The following is a 16,983-nucleotide window of genomic DNA, read 5'->3' on the forward strand; positions in this document are numbered from 1 at the left end:
TGCTCCCTGCATTTCCCCACCTGCAGCCTGGAGGGGATCTGTCCCAAGAGCTTCCCATCCACTTCCCTGGGGGTGTTGCAGGGACAGGCACCAGAGCAGGTTCTCAGACGGTGCTGTTGGTGGAAGGGTTGTCTTTAGGCTGCAAACAGTTGGCACTCGTGTCTGACTCCTGCTCTTGTGTGTAGCTGCACCTTTTACAGAGACATGGCAGAGTCCAGGGCCATCTTTGCAGGATGTGAAGCTGGCGGTGTGCCTGGACACTAATGAGAATGGCTTTGCAGGAGACTTCTTGTTCAGCCAGCGCTGCCTCTCTCTCTGTCCTCCTGTTCCAGCTGACATTACCACGGTACTGTGCTACCTGTTACGAAGCTGTCTTGTGGAGGGATTGCCGAGCCTTCCACAGCAGTGGCACCTCAAAGGGGTGCTTGAAAGAAGCTCGGGGGGAAATGTATCCCCCTGCCTGTGATCTCGCTGCGGTGACAGTGGCGCGGTTGGGAACATGGTGAGCAGGCTCTGAATGTCAGCACATTGTTCGTAGTGAGATACGTGTCATGTCGCATTAGCTCAGGCCGACAGCTACTGGTGGGAAAATATTTCCGTGAGTTCCTCGAAGTGCCCCCACCTCCTACAGGCAAGGACTTGTGCCCGGCGAGGCAGCAGCAGAGCTGTGCCCAGCCACACTGGGGGAGCAAGGAGACCATCTGGTGCCTGCATACGTGGAAGGTCACCCGAGTGTTGTGTCCAAAGGGCAAGCTGCCTGTGCTGGGAGCATTCTCATGGAGAGTGTGTCTGGCTGTTCAGAAGACAAAGCTCAGTTTTATTTCTTGGTAGCCTCTGCTCAGGGAAGAGGAGGTGGGGTTAGCATGACTTATTTGGTGAAATCCACCGTGCCCAGAATGAAGGGAGCAGCTGACAGTGCTGGGAGCTGAGGAAACCCTCTTGTTCCTGCCCGCAGGCTGCAGAAGCCTGGAGCTGTAAGTGTGGTTCAGGAGCACTTGGAGCAGGACAAGGCAGTCTCTTGTGAGTGCAAGGACCCGCTCAGCACTACACAACCATGTAATGGTGCGAGGATGGAGCTGGAACAGGGCTGCTGTGGGGGAGAGATAAGGCAGGTGGGAGGATGTTTGCTCGCACATGTGGAGGGATTGACTGCAGAGTCTCAGGGCTTCACTGGACTGGGAAACTTTTTGGGGATGGTCCCTCTCTAAGTCCTCATGCCCTCATCTGCAGAAACATCTCTTCACCCGTCCCTGGGACTTCTGTGTACCCCTCACAGCTTCCTCGATGCTCTTGGCTCACAGCTCCCCTCTGCCTGGGTTGACTCAGCCCTGCCTTGCCTGCTGGGCTGGGGGCTCCAGCCTCGAGCGCTGCCTGCTCTCCTGACATTCTTACTTCAGCATCAGCTTTTCTGAGCCTTCCCTCTTTATTTTCTTCCAATGTCAGAAAGGTGAGGAGGTCAAACGCTAATGCAGTATTTTTTTTCCTTTTGTAAAGTGTACCTAGCAGATGAGGAGTGTCAACACAGATTTGTTTTTCAAGTGTTTCTGCAGGATTATTTTCTTGTTAAAAGTGACAAGGAGGTGCAGAACTGTCGGCCTTTAGCCAGAGATGTCATCTCGTCTTTGCGTAGGTGAACAGGCACGAGATGACAGAGCACCTTTTTGTGGGAAAGATGAAAAGTTGAGCCCAATTTAATAATTTCCTTAAAAACCAAAAGGAGCACATGCTCCTTCTGTTTTCCTGGTCCTCAGTAATGAGAAGCTGGAGAGAGGAAGACCGTGTCAGGCCATAGATAGTGCAGTGTGTTTATGCAGAACTGATCTCAGTACTGAGGGGATGGTTTGAACAGGGTTATTCATCTGTGGCCTTTCCAAGTTCCTCTGCATCTTTTGACAGCAGAATCTGATGATGGTTTCAGCACAGATAAGGTGCCACTGTGTACCTGGCAGTATAGACCATGTGGGGAAACCATTCTGGGTTTCAGCTGCGCTCTCAGGACCTGCCCAGGAAGCTGCCCTGTGCTGGGTGCTGCCAGCTTGACACAGATAAACCCCCTTGCAGCTCCATGGAGGGGCTGGATTTTGTTCCTGGTTGCACGTGCCCATTGGAAGCCCAGTGTGCGGCTTCCTGTGAACCCAGGCTGTGGCTCATGGCCTGTGCCAGGGCTGACGAGGAGGAGGAGGGAGCAGGGATGGGTTGGGGGTGTGATCCTGCTCCTTGGCCAGCCTGGCCATGGGTTGCCCTTCAGCATGTGGCGCACTTCCTGGCACCAGGGAGTCGAGGAGACACTAAACGCTTGCTTGGGTCCCTGGTGCTGATGTTTTCTGGCAGTTAAAGGGACTAATAACTGACTTGCCACTTGACATAGTTGTTAAGGGGCTGGCTGTGCTTTTGAAACTCTCTCCTTCTGCTCTGCACAGTTTCTGGTGATCCTCCAGGAAAAGGAGCATTGTTGATCAGTGTGATTGAGTATGGGATGGAGCTGAGGGGGCTGGACTCCTGTGGATGGCATTGGCTCCAGCACACGGACTGAAGCTTGGGTGGTGTGGCACAAGGCAGGACCAGTCCTGGGGCTGGTGTGAGACCAGGTTTGGGGTTTGTCATCTGGGTCAGCAGAGAGGCAGATCGGAGAGTCCAGGATGGCTGGAGACGTGGCTGGGTTCCAGTTCTCCAGACCACATCTCCTTTGCTGGATTCATACTGGTTCATACTGGTCACCTCCCTGTGGTGCGTCGGCTCCAGGGGAGGTGTCAGCTGGCGGGAGCAGAGCGGTGTGGAGGGGGGTGAATCAGTGCATTCTTTTGTCATGCTTCCAAGTCTAGAAATCCAGCAACTTTGGAGAAAGCTGTTTTTAGAGGAGCAATAAAAAGGCAACTGACTCACATGGAAACAACATCAGTGGAATAAAAGGGGAGAGGCTTGGACTGCTGCAAGGAGACTCTCTGGTGGGGGGAGTATGCTTAGGTCTGTGTGGTGGACATGCAAGTATTGAAGCACCCAAGATGTGTCTGGCCTTGTCCAGAAATGAATTAGCAGAAGTAAGTAATGTATATCCACCTTCCTGTGAGTTCTGGCTTTGTTAACAGTGATATCATGCCTTGCTTTTAATAGCTTTTGTAATCACGGGGCAAGGTATTATTTTAAAATCGAGATAATTCTTTTGTTTGAAAAAACCACCCTAAAAGCCCTGAAGTGACCTTTCATTCTAAGTGAAGGAGCAGGCGGGCTGATGGCTTTTTCAGATAGGAAGAGTCAGGGCAGAGAGCAGCCCGTGCTGGCCAGCACTCCGAAGCGGGAGCGCTGCCGGCAGCGCACACTTGGCCCTATTGTCTCTGCTTGTATGGACTAGTCGGTGGGAAATGAGGTATTTCCTCCTCGCAGCCTGCTCTGTTGGAGTGCTGGAGGCTGGATCCTGCCCTGCCCTGCGCCACGGTGCAGCCCTTGCAACGCCGGGCTTTGGGGAGGCTCTTGCTGTGGGAGCAGGATCAGCCTCTCCACCAGGTGTCTGGGAGGCTCTGACCCTCTGGGGCTGCTGAGGCATCGTTATTTAAACATGTTCTGATTAGCCTGCACTGTAAATCCAGCATTTTAATTCTTTCCATATGTAAGATCCAATCTAATAAGCCAAAGTTTAAGACCATGCAATCTATTTGGAATAACCATATGGATTAGGAGTCAGACTGTGCTTTTCTGCTTCTTGTATTTACACTAATAGAGAGACAGTTGCTAATGTGCATGTAGCTTGTGCTGGTACCCATTTTTTAAAAATATGACACCAAATGGCTTGCATTAAAATATTTGAAAAGCAGTAAAACTGTGAAAGTTCCTCTCTTGCGCAGACACAGACACATCTGTGAAATGAGGCGTCTCCACGCAGCAACATTCCTGTCCCTCCCTGTAGGCTTATCAGTGGGGCTGGAGACCTCTGCAGGGTGCTGGGCCAGCCCAATTCCCCCCAGCTGCACCTGCTGAGCCAGTTTAGACCCTCTGGGCATGTGTCATAGGTTAGCAAGCATAGTCCCGGAAGGGACGTCCTTGCTAAGGGGTGCTTACAGTTTCCTCTGGGAACTGATAGAACCTATCAACTGGCCAGTTTGAATATGGACAATTCTCTAAGCCACTTAAAGTTGTGATCACCTCTGTGATCCACATTTAAGAATAGGCAAACTCCCCCTCCAAGCTCTCTCTCGTTTCCGGCGCTGGGACAGGTGGCTGCAGGGCCCGAGCAGGGGGCCAGTGGGCCCGGCCAGGCCCTGCTTGGGCCAGGCCGGGCCGGGCCACGGCCATCCTGAAGCCATGGACCTGTTCCAGCCGTGGAACCCCCCCCACTGCCTTGCCGTGGGCAGCCGGAGCGGCTCGGCTCTCCCCCCTCTCCACTGCGATAAGAAAAAATTCAACATTCCAGCTGTAAAGCTGCAAGGCCGAGGTGAGAGTAACCCTTTTATTGCTGTGAAGAGCTGAAAACCTGAGGGAAGAGAGAGAGGAGATGCTTAAAGCTGAAATTCTGTTGTGAAGCTATGATATATCAGAGTATCCTGTCGTAATTTCATGAAGATATGGGGGGTGGAGTGTTCAATTCGTGAGCAAAAGCACCTGCGCTGAGATAGGCAGATGCTGACGCAGCTGTAATTTCATGAGAAGTTTGGACAGGGAGAGATGAACCAGATGAGGACTTTTGCTCCGAACGGGAAAGGAGAAAACCTCAGTCCGTAGAGATGCTCCCAGAGATAGTCCTAAAGATGAAGATGATGAAGACCCTTTGCTCCCAGGGAAGGAGAAGGGCCTCTGTTTTTGTTTCTGAACGGCTCAACCTTAAAATTGTACCCCAAAAAACTTCAAGAGTGGACCCTCGAAGGCAGTTGCGGGAAAAGCTGCAAGTCGGGGGAAAGGACTCACACGCAGGCAGAGAGACTCCTCTTCCTAAATGGACTGAACGATATTTGGAAGTGGGCGGCTGTCTCGTTGTGATAATGTTTTCATAGCATGAGCAAGAAGAGACTTCTCTTTCTAAATGGACTGAACAAGGTTATTATGGAAGTGGTAAACAGACTGAACATCTTAAGGGTTGTCTTTTCACATCGTCAGTGGGAGAAGGGAGGAAGGTGGGGGGAGGAGGAGAGTTCTGAAGGTGGTATTTTTTTTTTTTTTCTTCTTTTAGGTCTGTTAATAAACTTCTTTATATTCTTTCAAGTTTGGTGCCTGTTTTGCATTTCTCCTAATTCTTATCTCACAGCAGATAAACAGTAATGAGTATTTTGGACCAAACCACTACAGCATGAGGGAGAGCCACCTTTGGGGCAAGGAGGACCTGGCTGGATCCAGACCCCTCCTGCAAAGTCAGGAACTGGAGGAACTATGGCTATGGAGAACCTGGGGCTGCCTGTGGTTGGTTGGCTTGGCACATGGTGCTGACTGTGGTGTTGTCACCCCCCACTCTCAGGGCAGATTCCAGCTAATGCCCTCCCATGGGCCAGAGAGAGGTCCAGAGAAAGGAGTAGCAGAGCTGGGAGCTGGCCACTTGCTCAGCTACTGAGGTCTTTGCATTCATCTGTCATTTATTTTACTGGTTTTTTCTGCCATTTCTTGGTTCTCTTGGGCAGATCCCCAGTTTGAGTCTTTCTCGGTCTTTGTGTTCCTCTATCTTTACATTGCTATGGATTTGAAATATCATTTTAAAAGAAAGCCAGCAGTGCTGCTTTTGAAGCTTTGTTCTTGTGCTCTGAAGTGAGCATCCCTCGGGAGGTCAAACAAGCTTTTGATGGTCACCTCTTCTGCAAGGACCTGCCAGCACTGGGGTTGGTGGTGGGGTTTATGGGCTGTCACAGGGTCCCCAGCCCCTGGCAGTGTCCATCAGGCTCCACAGCTGGTGTAACCTTCATGTCCATACTTCATCCATTGCTTGTTTCTTGTCAATGAAGTGATCACCTCATTGTGTCCCTGCAGCTGATGGGACAGGGACATTGTGAGTGAGGCTGCTGAGGAGGCTCCAGTGTGTGTCTCCAAGGTGAAGGCAGTCACTTTGCTCACTGCTCGTTGCCTCTGGCTTTGTCTGGAAGGGGGGTGGGATAGGCTCCCCCTGCCTTGGGCAGGTGGGCACTGCTTCCCCCCAGGGGCTCTCTGAAGATCTTGCTGAGTTCAGGGGGAACTGCATCAGTCCCTGCTGCACTGGGGAAGTGCTGGGGCAGGGAGCAGCATCCTCTGTCCTCATCTTGCAGCCCTCAGCCTTCTGCATGGGTCTGGTGACCACACATGGCCAGAAGCCTCTCTCCTCTCTTTGAGGTGTTTCTTAGAGGATGTGTTTTGACTGAGGGCAAGAGCCTGTGCTGCTGGCTCTTCCCAGGGCACCAAAAGCATTTGGCACAGGTTTACAAAGAAGTTGGCTTGTCATGGGAGCTGGAGTCAGACCTGGGTCTGTGCGAGCACTGGAAAGCATTTCCGAGTGGGAGTTGCACTCTGTCATCCTTCATTTGCTCAGACAGAGAGGAGGGAGTCAGTGTGAGACATGGCAACTTCTTCCTCCCTGTCTCCAGCATTAATCTAAATGCCAAAACGCAGACCTTATGGAATGCACTGGCACTGTGGAGAGCACCAGCCTCTAATTCCATACGGCATGGAAATATCCCCAGGTAGCCTTCACAGGCAGCCAGAGCTGCCTTCAAGGTGTAGAGGAATGCTGCTGCTGCTCTGTGCCCGTGTTGGGCCATATTGAGGAGCTGCTGGGCTTGGCTTCCTGAGGTGAGCAGGGAGCCTGGGGGAGACATTCCCAGTGCTGGGCTGGAAGTGGTTTATTGAAAGGAAAGGATCATATTACACTCAATTTTTGCTGAGTTTATCTTGGTTTTTATCAGATTACACACAGGATAGCTCATCAATATTGTGATCCTGCTGACATGTAAGTGAGCCGCTGCATAATTCATGGCTGCTGCAGGGCTCTGGCACTGGGAGGCACATATTTAATTAGGCACCTTACCATTCCAGTCTTCTGGAGCAGCCTCAGGATCGCACCCATGGAGATGGATGCGGTGGCCCTGCCTGTGCAGCTCCTGGCCGCCTTGGAGGAGCCATGCTGGTACTGTCCCCGGCCCCAGCTCAGGGACAGAGACACTGTGTCATGGCATCATGGTGAGCAGCACTTTCCAACAGGCTCCTGGGGAGGGGAAATGTCCCAGCAGAGATGAGAGGTTCTCTCTATCAGGCCTCCTTTGGCCTGAATGAGTGGTGTAGCACATCTTTGCACTCCTGTCAGCTGTACTGTTTAACTCTGAGGAACTGTGTTATCCATAAAAACACCCCGTCCTTTGTTAGTCTTTTCAATTTCAGGTTCCTGCTGCAGTAAAGTCTGCAGCTGAATTATGTGTTTTGTGGCAAAGTCTTCCTTAACAACTGGAAATGTCTCACTCATCTTCTTCATCTTGGGCTGGAGAACCAAGTCAGTGGCTGGCTCTGCTGCCCCTCTCCAAACCAGCCCAGCTCTCTGGGATCATTTTCAGATCCCTGCTCAGAATCTCCCTCCCGTGGCAAGCAGGGTCCAGCAGGGCAAGGACCCATCACTGGGGTTCAGCAAAGGACCCTCCCCAGCACTGGCCTCTCTCTGGCTGTGTTCAAGGCAGTGTGTGTATCTTATTCTCACAGCGTGCTTGAAAATGTATCCGGGATAGGGAGAATTCTTTTCCATTTTTGTGGTGCTTCCCTCCATTAATTTTCTGGTTGTAGTACATTACTCATGGATAATTAAGAGTGAGCTATTAATACAACAGTTAATATTCAAGTGCAGTGAAGAGGAGAGAACAATAAGTCAAGGAATCATATACTACAAGACATTTTAGTTTAGTGATGCAATTTTTTTTTGCTGGCTTTGGCTATCAGAGCATAGTGCTGCTTCCATTTAAGTATGGTCCTGAGAACTCCATTTATTGATAGAATACAAATAGGACATTAAATCAAGGGAAGTGAATTTGAATTGCTGGTCATATATACAATTATAAACGGGATTGGCTACTTCTATCTAGTATCTTGTATCTTAAGTTAGGAGAATTATGTTAGGGACTGCTAAAGAGAGTTTGAAGTGTTTTAAAATTAATGAGATTGAAGTCTGTCTAGGAAAAAAAAAATTAATGTTAAAATGCAGCTCTCACTTTAGGGATGAAAAGATGGCTTTGGAGAAGTGGTTGTGCCTTGTCCAGATGGAGGAATGCGGGGAGTACAGGCTGTGTACTGGCATCAAATAAACACATTCTAGCCTTAAGTGCTCCTCCCTCCCCTGCCGTCCTCACTGGGATGGATGGATGAATGGATGGATGGATGGATGCCAGCTGCAGAGAGGAGAGGGGGACAATTCCCTGTGCCTGGCTGGAGGGTGGCTATGATAGAGCTCATCACCGTGTTCACCACCCTCCTCCCTTTGCAGTCGTGGCTGGCTGCTTCCAGCCCCGCTCTGCACCACCCAGCACCGCGCCTGTAGAGCCCCCGTCACGGTGTTTTGGGGGTTGCTGGGATGTTCCCCCAAGGCCAAAGGTTTGGGTGTCCTCTGTCTGCAGTGTGCTGCTTTCTGGGGGCAGCTCCTCCTAGGGCATTTCAGGTCAGTCTGAGCAGAGAACACCTTGCATTGTCCTTGTGCTGTGGGTCTGCCTCTGCTTTGGAGATGAGGAGGGAGGTTTGGGTGCCTGACTGTGACCATCGGGAACGCACAGTGGATGGTGGCACCGGCAGTGCACACATGGCCAGAGGTCACACTCCCTGGCAGAGGGCTTGCCTGGGCTCCCAGCTGTAGCAGGGGCATGAGGGGTGGGCACAGAGGAGGTGAGATCCCCCTGTGCCACGTTGGGTGCCTCAGGAGCACCGTGCAGCCGCCAGTTCGTGGCACACGTGTGCTGACTGTGAGGAGCAGTGTCCTGTTGTGGAGCTTCTCCGTTTCCAAAGGCTGGAGCAGAGTGCGAGTGAGTGTGCACGGGGAGGGGTATGGGTGCATGAGCCTGTGGCTGAGAGCAGGGATCTGGGGGAGGGGGAGGCTTCAGCAAACAGCTCCTTACCAAAACAGCCCTGACCTTTGCAGGGCTGGGGCTGTCTGATGCAACAGGCTGAACCTTTCCAGGCTTCAGCTCCAACTTGAAATGCTTCAGAGCAAAATTGATGGCCACAGCACTGGCCCCAGAGCTTACATCCAGCGCTTACCGAGCCGCTGCTGGGGGTGGGGAGAGGGTGCCAACAGCCCAGTGCGGGAGCCACAGTCTCTGTTGTTCTCATGTGTAGCTGGATCGGTGTTGGCTGATGCCTGTGAGGGCTGGCTGCTGTGGCATGGGCAGCTGCACTCCCCTGAGCCCTTTGGGGCACAGAGGAAGAGCTGAGGGCACAGGAAGAGGCCATGTTGTGCACTCTGGAGTACCAGCATGGTTTAGAGGGATGGGTGGAGGTATTCATTTTGACCAGAGGGAAGGGTCAGCGTGTCCCTGATGGGGACTCATACCCAGTCCATTGAAACCAAGTGGGAGGTCATTTGCAGCACCTCTGTTGTGTGGGAGGGAGCCGCTGTGCCCTGGGGGGATCAGTGCTGAGAGGGCTCCTTGCTGCCTGGCTCTCTGGCAAACCAGCGTTAGTTACAGAGATGCTGTTGTTTCTGTGTCCTGTGGTGAATAAAATTCAACAACTCTTTATTTCTGAATGACAGCCCAGGGACTGCACTTCTGCTCTGGCTCGGTGTGAAGTGGCTTCATCCCAGCGCAGCTCCTCTGGGGCCTGAAGCCCTCGATTCATTAGTTGTCAGGCTCGTAGGTGGATTCTGCATTAGGCCTTTAATTTAGTGTATTGCCATGGGCTACTGACCACATGACACTGCTCAAATGTGAGCAAATCTAACGAGGATCCAGGACTGCTCTTTAATTTGGTGAGAATAACAGAGTGAGCATGGGCCCGGAGAGTGTTAATCATGAAGGAAAACTGGCTGAAACCAGGTCAGCTGGTGCCGGTTCTCAGTGCAACATGATGGAGAGGGAGCACGGGGGGTGGGGGACTGGTAGTCCCACTCCACCAGCGACAGGAAGCGCCATGGCCACAGCAGTCTTTACTGCTGCCTTTTTTCTTCCCTGTGGTTGAGCACTGTGGCCCACAGATCCCGTTTAGTGGCCAGGGTCTGGAGGGGCTGCACTCAGATCCCCATCCTGGGGCGGTGTTCCGGGGTCTGGCAGTCCCCTTGGTGCCTTAAGAAGGGGCAGGTGCTGCTCCCTGGCTGTGACAATCCAGGGGTGCTGGGTGTCCTTGTGGGAGCTGGTAGCGAAGGCCAGTCCCAGCTGCCACCTGCCTGTCCCTCGGTCCTGCACCAAATCATGTGGCACAAAGGACCCGGAGTCACCAGCTCCTCGTGGGAGCAGCAGCGAGTCCCCACAGTTAGATTTGTTCTGTCCAATAAACAAATCCACACCACTCTCCTGCTGGCTATTCCTGTCTGGGGCTGGCTCCCCTAAGCACGCATCACGTGGATTTACTGTGTTATCCTGGAGTGGTGCCTGAGCTTGGCTGGCTTCCTTAAACCACCCTTTTTGGAGGGGTGGGCTTTGAGAGAGGGGCAAAAGAACCCTCTGCGGTAACTCCTGTTGACTGCAGTGACCAGCGAGGCAGAACTGATCAACTGCAGGCTTCCCTGCTGCTGAGCTCTGCCAGCAAAGTCCTTACATCTGCTTTTACACTAATGGGAACTTTATGGACTGGCGTGTCCCCCCTAGGAGCAAATTCCTACAAGGTCAGAATCCAGAAAGTTGCCACTTGACACCGTCTGTGAAGTCCTGAGCCAGCCGGAGGAGGCCAGGTTGCACAGAGGACCTTCTGGGGCAGCAGATCTAATGCTGTCACCTGCAACTGATAGCCTGGAGGCCCCTCCACACGCCACTGCTGCCATCCCACTCCCCAGTGGCTCCTCCGTGCTGGGCCATGCTGCCCGAGGAGCTGTGTGGATGGGTGCCAGGTCGAGCAGGCACTGAGTTACTTGGCGCACAGGGAGCCATGGTGGCTGTCCTGGCAGAGTGGGCTGTTCTCTCTGCACACCCAGAAGGGGATGATATGGCAGTGCTGCTCCTGCTGCATGGTCTGGGAGCGTGGCTGTGCTGCCACTGGCAAGTGGGTGCCAGCTGAACAGGGCGGCATCGGGCAGCAGTGGCCCAAGACAGGCCGTGCACAGGGAGCACAGGTGCTGTGTGGTGAGTGCCCCAGGTACTGAAACCATGAAATGATTGCTTTGAGGCCCTGTATTTTCCTGAATTTAATGAACAACCATTACACATTCATGTTTATTAAGGTGGTTAATATTAGTTTGCGTGGAAGAAAGTTTGCAGAAACATAACCTGCTGCTGTGCAAGAGTTACTGTTCATTTTTTCAGGACATACAATCAGCCTGGACAAGGCCCGCTGAATTGCGGCTGCTTTGGCAGCCTGAGTGTGAAGGATTGTGGAAGCTCTCCGATTAACTGTCTCTTTTTTAATCTAACATTGCAGGGCCCTAATTGCTTTGAGTAAGGAGAGGGTAGTTTCTGTAAGGGCATCCCATGGCACTGTGTGTGGCCGCTGGCCCTGGACAGGGCACTTGGGGTCGGGTCCCCGTCCTCCCCGGTGTGTTTATGTGCTGTTGTATGTCACATATTGCTCTCCCGGGATGTTGGTCAGGTTTTGTGCAATGCAGCTGTGGCTGGAGCCACCTTCTCATTGCCCCTCTCCTGAACAGGACCAGCCAGCAATGAAGGGCTTCTGCAGCCTGCCCCATGGGGCACCCACGGGTGTTCACCCTGTGCTGGCGGCTGCGGGCGGTGAGTGAGGCAGGCGTGCTCCTCCCCAGCGTGGCGCCTCTTCTCCTTCCTTCACCTTGCTCAAAGCTTTGTTTGGCTTCAGCTCTTTAAAGCCTGTACCACCCTCTGGGTGCCCCATGGCACAGGGGTGGCTGGGATGAGTGATATGAGGGCCCTTAGGGCATTTCTCTGGTTCCCAACCCCAGGTGCAGGTGCTGCCCTTGTCCTGTCCCAGGCACAGCTCTGGTACACAGACTGCCATGCTCGGGACCCCTGGCCACAGCAGGGGATGGGCAGCTCCTGCAGCTCCTCATCCCTGGAGCTGTGACCACCAGGTCTCAGCTGGTGGGAGTGGGTTCAAGTCCCCCTGCCTGATGCCGGGAGATGGATGCTGGTGGTGATGCCTGGAGAGGCCGAAGGCTTCTGTGCCAGCCCAGCTCCTCCCGCTGCTGCTGCGGTTTGCAGTGGTTTGTTAAGTGAAAGGCGATTTCAGAGCAGGCAGCAGTGAATAAATTCTATTTTTCTCAAGCATTTAGTGTTGCTTTCAGTTTGCTTTGATGATGTCTTCTCACAACTAGTGTAAACAGACTGCGCAATGGGGAGCACTCACATGTGTACAAGAAGCTGCACATGAAAGACAGAGGCATCTTGAAAGCCATAATAATGCTCTGAGTGCCAGTTAAAGGATTTGTCACTAAGAGCACTTTACAGATAGAAAGAACTTATTAACTAGTGTGACTAACAGCTTGCAAGGTTTAATTGATGTGTGTTTGTTGTCCTTTTATATCTCTCCCCCTTGTCTTCCTCTTGGCACTGATTCCAGCAGTTGCTGGTGCAAGAGCAGTAACCTCAAAGCAGCCTGAATAGGTACCAGAAATAAAAGGGAGGCCAAGCCCTGCCCTGAGTGCCCCCGGGTCTGGAGCTGCAGCGGTTGTGGGAGCTCGGCCCCAACATCCGGATTCCCCCTAGGAACTGGGGCTGGGCCTATTTTCTTGCTCACGGTTCTGTTATTCCTCCCTAAGTGACGCAGAGTTTTTGAAGATAAAGCTTTTCAATGCATGAATAGGATGGATAATGAATGTTTCTGCCAGACAGACTGCTCGTTGCAAGATTGATTGACTATTAAGGTCATAATGCAGCAGCCACCCACACGAAGCAAACAGGCTAATGTTAGACTCCAGGTTAAGCCGAGAGTTGGTCAGCTGTCCACGGGCACAGTGGGGGCTTCCAGTCATCTGTCAACAAGTGATTGATTGATGTGGACACCTTCCAATCTTATTCTGATGATTCTCAGCAGCTTGCCTGCCTGGTGGCCATTTTTCAGGAGTTGGCAGGACTCAGACCTCCAGGACTCCAAGCGATGACTGCATGGGGGTTAACCCTTTCCTTTGATCCCAAACGCCTTTGTTGTGGGCAGCGCATGGGGGAAGGATTGTATTTGTGAGGCTCAGTTACAAAATACACCGTGAAACTCCCTGAGTGAGAGCAATGCTTTGGCTTTCAGTTTCTAAGTGAGTTGGCCTGAGTGAAGCTGCGAGTGGGGATCTGCAGAGAATCATCTGGAGCAGGGCAGGTACAGTGCTGTACTTCATGGGCATTTTAACGTGCCCTGGGTAAACTGTGTGCATCAGAGCTCCAGGGAGCAGCAAGGCAAAACCAGGTGGGAGGGAGTTTGGTATTCAGAAGGGGAAAAAAATAGGATTAGCATGGACTTGTTCTGGTGTGAGAGACAATGAGTTAAGAGAGCTCTTCTGGTTTTAAGGATTTCTCCTGGTTCAGTGCTTTGAATTCACCAGAAGTTTGTTGCCTGGATGCTGGCTTTATGTGTGCACGAAGAGGACTTTATATATATCTCTCTGTATTATTTTATGTACATGTTATACTTGCTGTGTGCCCACACACGTGCTAGTGGGAAATTGAAGTTATGCATGCCATGTAGTGCACGTTTGCCATCTGTAAACAACTTCAAGGGTCCTCTGGTTGCAGCGTGTGACCTTGTATGTTTCCTTGTCTGTTTTCAAGCAGTTTTAGTTCAACTGTTTGGAGAGCCCTGAAGCCTGCCTTCACCTTTCCATGCACTTTCCATCTATGGTTTTAGCATTCCTAACGTACCCTAAAAGCCTGCTGTGGGGAAACATCAAGAGCCTCTTCTCCACGAGTTGGATCTTTATGCTCAAGTGCATTGTTGAGTTTTGATGGTGCGATCCAAGTGCCGTAATGTGGCAGAGCTGGCACAGAGCTATTGAAGGTGACAGGAGAGCTGTGCTCAGCTGCTCTGAGTGCTGCTGGGTTGTTGTGCACACCCTTCCCCAGCCCCAGCAGTGGGCTGCAGTCTGATATTTTTCCCATGGAAGATGGTGCTGATCCAGGACCACTTAATGTCAGTCTCTCTCCTGGTGGAGCTGGGATAGGGTCTGAGCCAGAAGGAGCTGCTGGGAGCTGGGCTTCCATGGCTGTGACTGGGTTCTGCTAATCCTCTCTTCTCTCCATCCCTTGCAGATGGTGGTTCCCACTCGGACGGTGCCCCCACGCAGCACCACACTGGCCTTGCTGCTGACTGTCTCCTGGATGCCAAGAACCATCTCCCACTGCCAGGCTGGGCAGCGCCCTGCTCGGAGCTGCTGCCCTGGGCAGGCTCCGTGGCAGCAGCGCTGACCTGCACCTAAGGAAGAGCCGTGCCCAGCGCCCAGAACGTTTGGTACGAGTTTCAGCTGGCCCCATGGGCAGGTGCACCATGGTCATGCTGGTGGAGAGGCTTCTTCCAGGCCAGCATCAGCCCCTTGGCCAGAGAAAGCAGGGCTGTGCTGGGGGGGGAATGAATGACCTGTGCTCCTGTAAACTGAAACAGGGGACTGAAATGCCACGTGCCTGCTGCAGAATTTTTCCAGGGCACAGCAGAGCCATGTGTAGAGCTTCAGCCGTCTTGTCCAGAGCTCTGAGGGCTGTTGGCCTAAGTATATGAAAGATCAAGAATTTGTCTCTGGGGCCTTTTGGAGCAGCACCATGGCTTTCTCCTCTTCACCTTGCACACCCCACACTCACACGTGTGTGCTTAGTTCCTGCCTGGTGGGGCAAAAGGACCTGTTTGATCCAGGGGAAGGTCTCTGATAGTGGAAGATGAGTCCATGAAAAGCAAGTAGTCAGTTCTGTCCATGGAGTAGAATCACAAATTGCTTTTCTTCCCTCAGGCATCCTTCCCTCCTAGGCCTTGGCCAAAGGGTACCACCACTGGTTGCAGCACAAGGTCTGGGCATTTTCAGTAAAGCTCTCTGCCATCATTGTTTTTAACATATGTGGGCAGATGCAAAGTGCTCTGGTACTGCCATCAAGTGCAGTGGAAGTGTGGATGTCAATGAATATTGTTCCCATTTTAGCTTTTGTTGAGCAGAAAGTGGCTTGTTAGGGCCTGGTCATGCCATGGAACACTGGTAGGGCTGGGAGAACCCAGCCTAGGTCATTCATCCCTAGCAGCCTGTGTCCTCTGGATGTTGACTATCAGCCAAGAAGGGATGCTGCTGAGTGCTTTTCTGCTGAGTGCAGGTGGTAAAGAGTTGAAAGGCACCAGCTCTGCTCGCTGACAGCTCCCGCTCAACAGGGTGTGTGGAATTTCTGTGGAGCAGCCCCAGACAGATGCGGAGCAGTGCTGGTGGTGCATGGAGAAAGCCTTCCCTGTGCTCGGGGAGGGGCACCAGGGTGTCTCCTGCAGCTCATTATGTAGAAGGGAGAGACCTGCAGTTATTTCTCCTTGACTGATCTCTGATCTGGCACTGATCATTAAAACGGTTTTGTGTATTGGAGAGTCACACTGAGGCAGGTGCACTCGACTTCAGCCTCCCTCCAGGTTCCTGCCGCCCACAGTGCACAGCCCCCCAGGCAGAGCTGCCCCCGGGCAGAGCCCGAGCGAGGCCTGCAGAGCCTGGGAGTAGATGTGGCAGCCCTGCTGATGGGATGGACAAGGGCTGGGAGCGAGCAGCTTGGCCGTGCTGCCTGCTCCGCCAGCAGCCTCGGTGTCCCTGCGGTGTGAGCCCAGCCAGCGTGGCCTCAGGGCTTCTCCTGAGGCAGTGCTGGTATAATAACACTGATGAAAAGCTGATTAATCCTTGTGAGCGAGCCGCAATAGCTTCCCTCTAGAACTGAAGAGATTACCACTGATTTGTCATTCTGATTGTTTCAAAGAGACGTGCAATTAGTTGCTCTAATTTAGCTCCACTGCCGCTCGCGGAGCGGCGTGACAAGGGCGCTGTAATCAGTGGGGCTGCGATGGCAGCCACTGGTGGTGCAGCTGTGCCGACACCATTTCACGCGCCGAGGGCGGCCGCCAAAATGGTGGAGCATCACGTGCTCCCGTTCGAAGGCCCAGGTCCCCTCAGTGCTGTGAGGCACTGGGGCAGCACGGCAGGCCTGGCTCAGGGTGTCCTGTTCTGCCCCGTGCCGATGGAGCTGGGGCTCAAGGGCTCCTGTGCCGTGTCTGATCAGGGCTCTTCCCAATGCTGGTTGTTCAGGAGAGTCTTGGGAAGACAAAGGGAGAGCAGCAAGTTCTGGCCTAAGGCCCCCACAGGGTGATGGGCTGCACTGGATTGTGGGCATGATGTTACACTTCGTTTGATTATAAAAAAGAAAGTCATAAGGAAATCTTGTTTTCTTATTCTGCTCCCTCTAGCTATTGGCCCTCTTTGCCAGGTGCAGTAAAACCTGTCCCCAGGTACAGGAGAGGAGGGTATTTGCTTGAGGTTACCCCTTTCTGAGGACTGTCTTTGCTTTAGAAAAGGTACAAAACTGCCACAGAAAATGAGGAGCTTGTGGCTCAGCCCCCCAGCTCGCTGCGCTGGGTCAGCAGCCAACCCCCTCTGGGCAGAGAGGAGGGAACACATGGGATTTCAAAATGTGTCCATTTTCAGTGAGACAAATCATTTAAAAATTCAATTCAAAATGAAGAAAATAAAAATGCTTTAAAAACAAAACCCGCCTGTGGCTATTTCTTGGTTGAAGCTGTCTCTCTTTTTTTTTTCCCCCTTTTTTTTTTTTTTTTTTTTTTGGGAAGGCATTTTGTTTCTGGAGCGAGCTGGCTGTGCTTGCTAGGGAGGGTCTTTGAGGGGCCTCAGAGCAGCTCTTGTGCTGGCTACCAGCAGCCCGTGCACCTCGGCCCCTGGCCAAGCACCACCATGCAGCTGCTCGGCTCATGTTCCCGGCCACAGCATGGCACGGCCAGGCCTGT

At 52.6% G+C, this 16,983-nt stretch overlaps 1 protein-coding gene across 1 annotated transcript in view; it reads left to right on the top strand.

Moving 5' to 3' along the window:
- MN1 (MN1 proto-oncogene, transcriptional regulator) overlaps window positions 1-16,729 on the top strand; it is an 85,318-nt gene extending 68,589 nt beyond the window's left edge. Inside the window, exon 2 of the mRNA XM_042034673.1 lies at window positions 14,268-16,729. Coding sequence (XP_041890607.1) covers window positions 14,268-14,434 — 167 coding nt within the window. The 3' untranslated portion in view covers window positions 14,435-16,729. The remainder of the gene's footprint in view (window positions 1-14,267) is intronic.
- Window positions 16,730-16,983: the final 254 nt, after the last annotated feature.

The sequence above is a fragment of the Corvus kubaryi genome, unplaced genomic scaffold (assembly GCF_017639235.1).
Source record: "Corvus kubaryi isolate FWS band 111438036 unplaced genomic scaffold, C.kubaryi_AGA036_p1.0 37382, whole genome shotgun sequence".
Classification (NCBI taxonomy): Eukaryota; Metazoa; Chordata; class Aves; order Passeriformes; family Corvidae; genus Corvus; species Corvus kubaryi.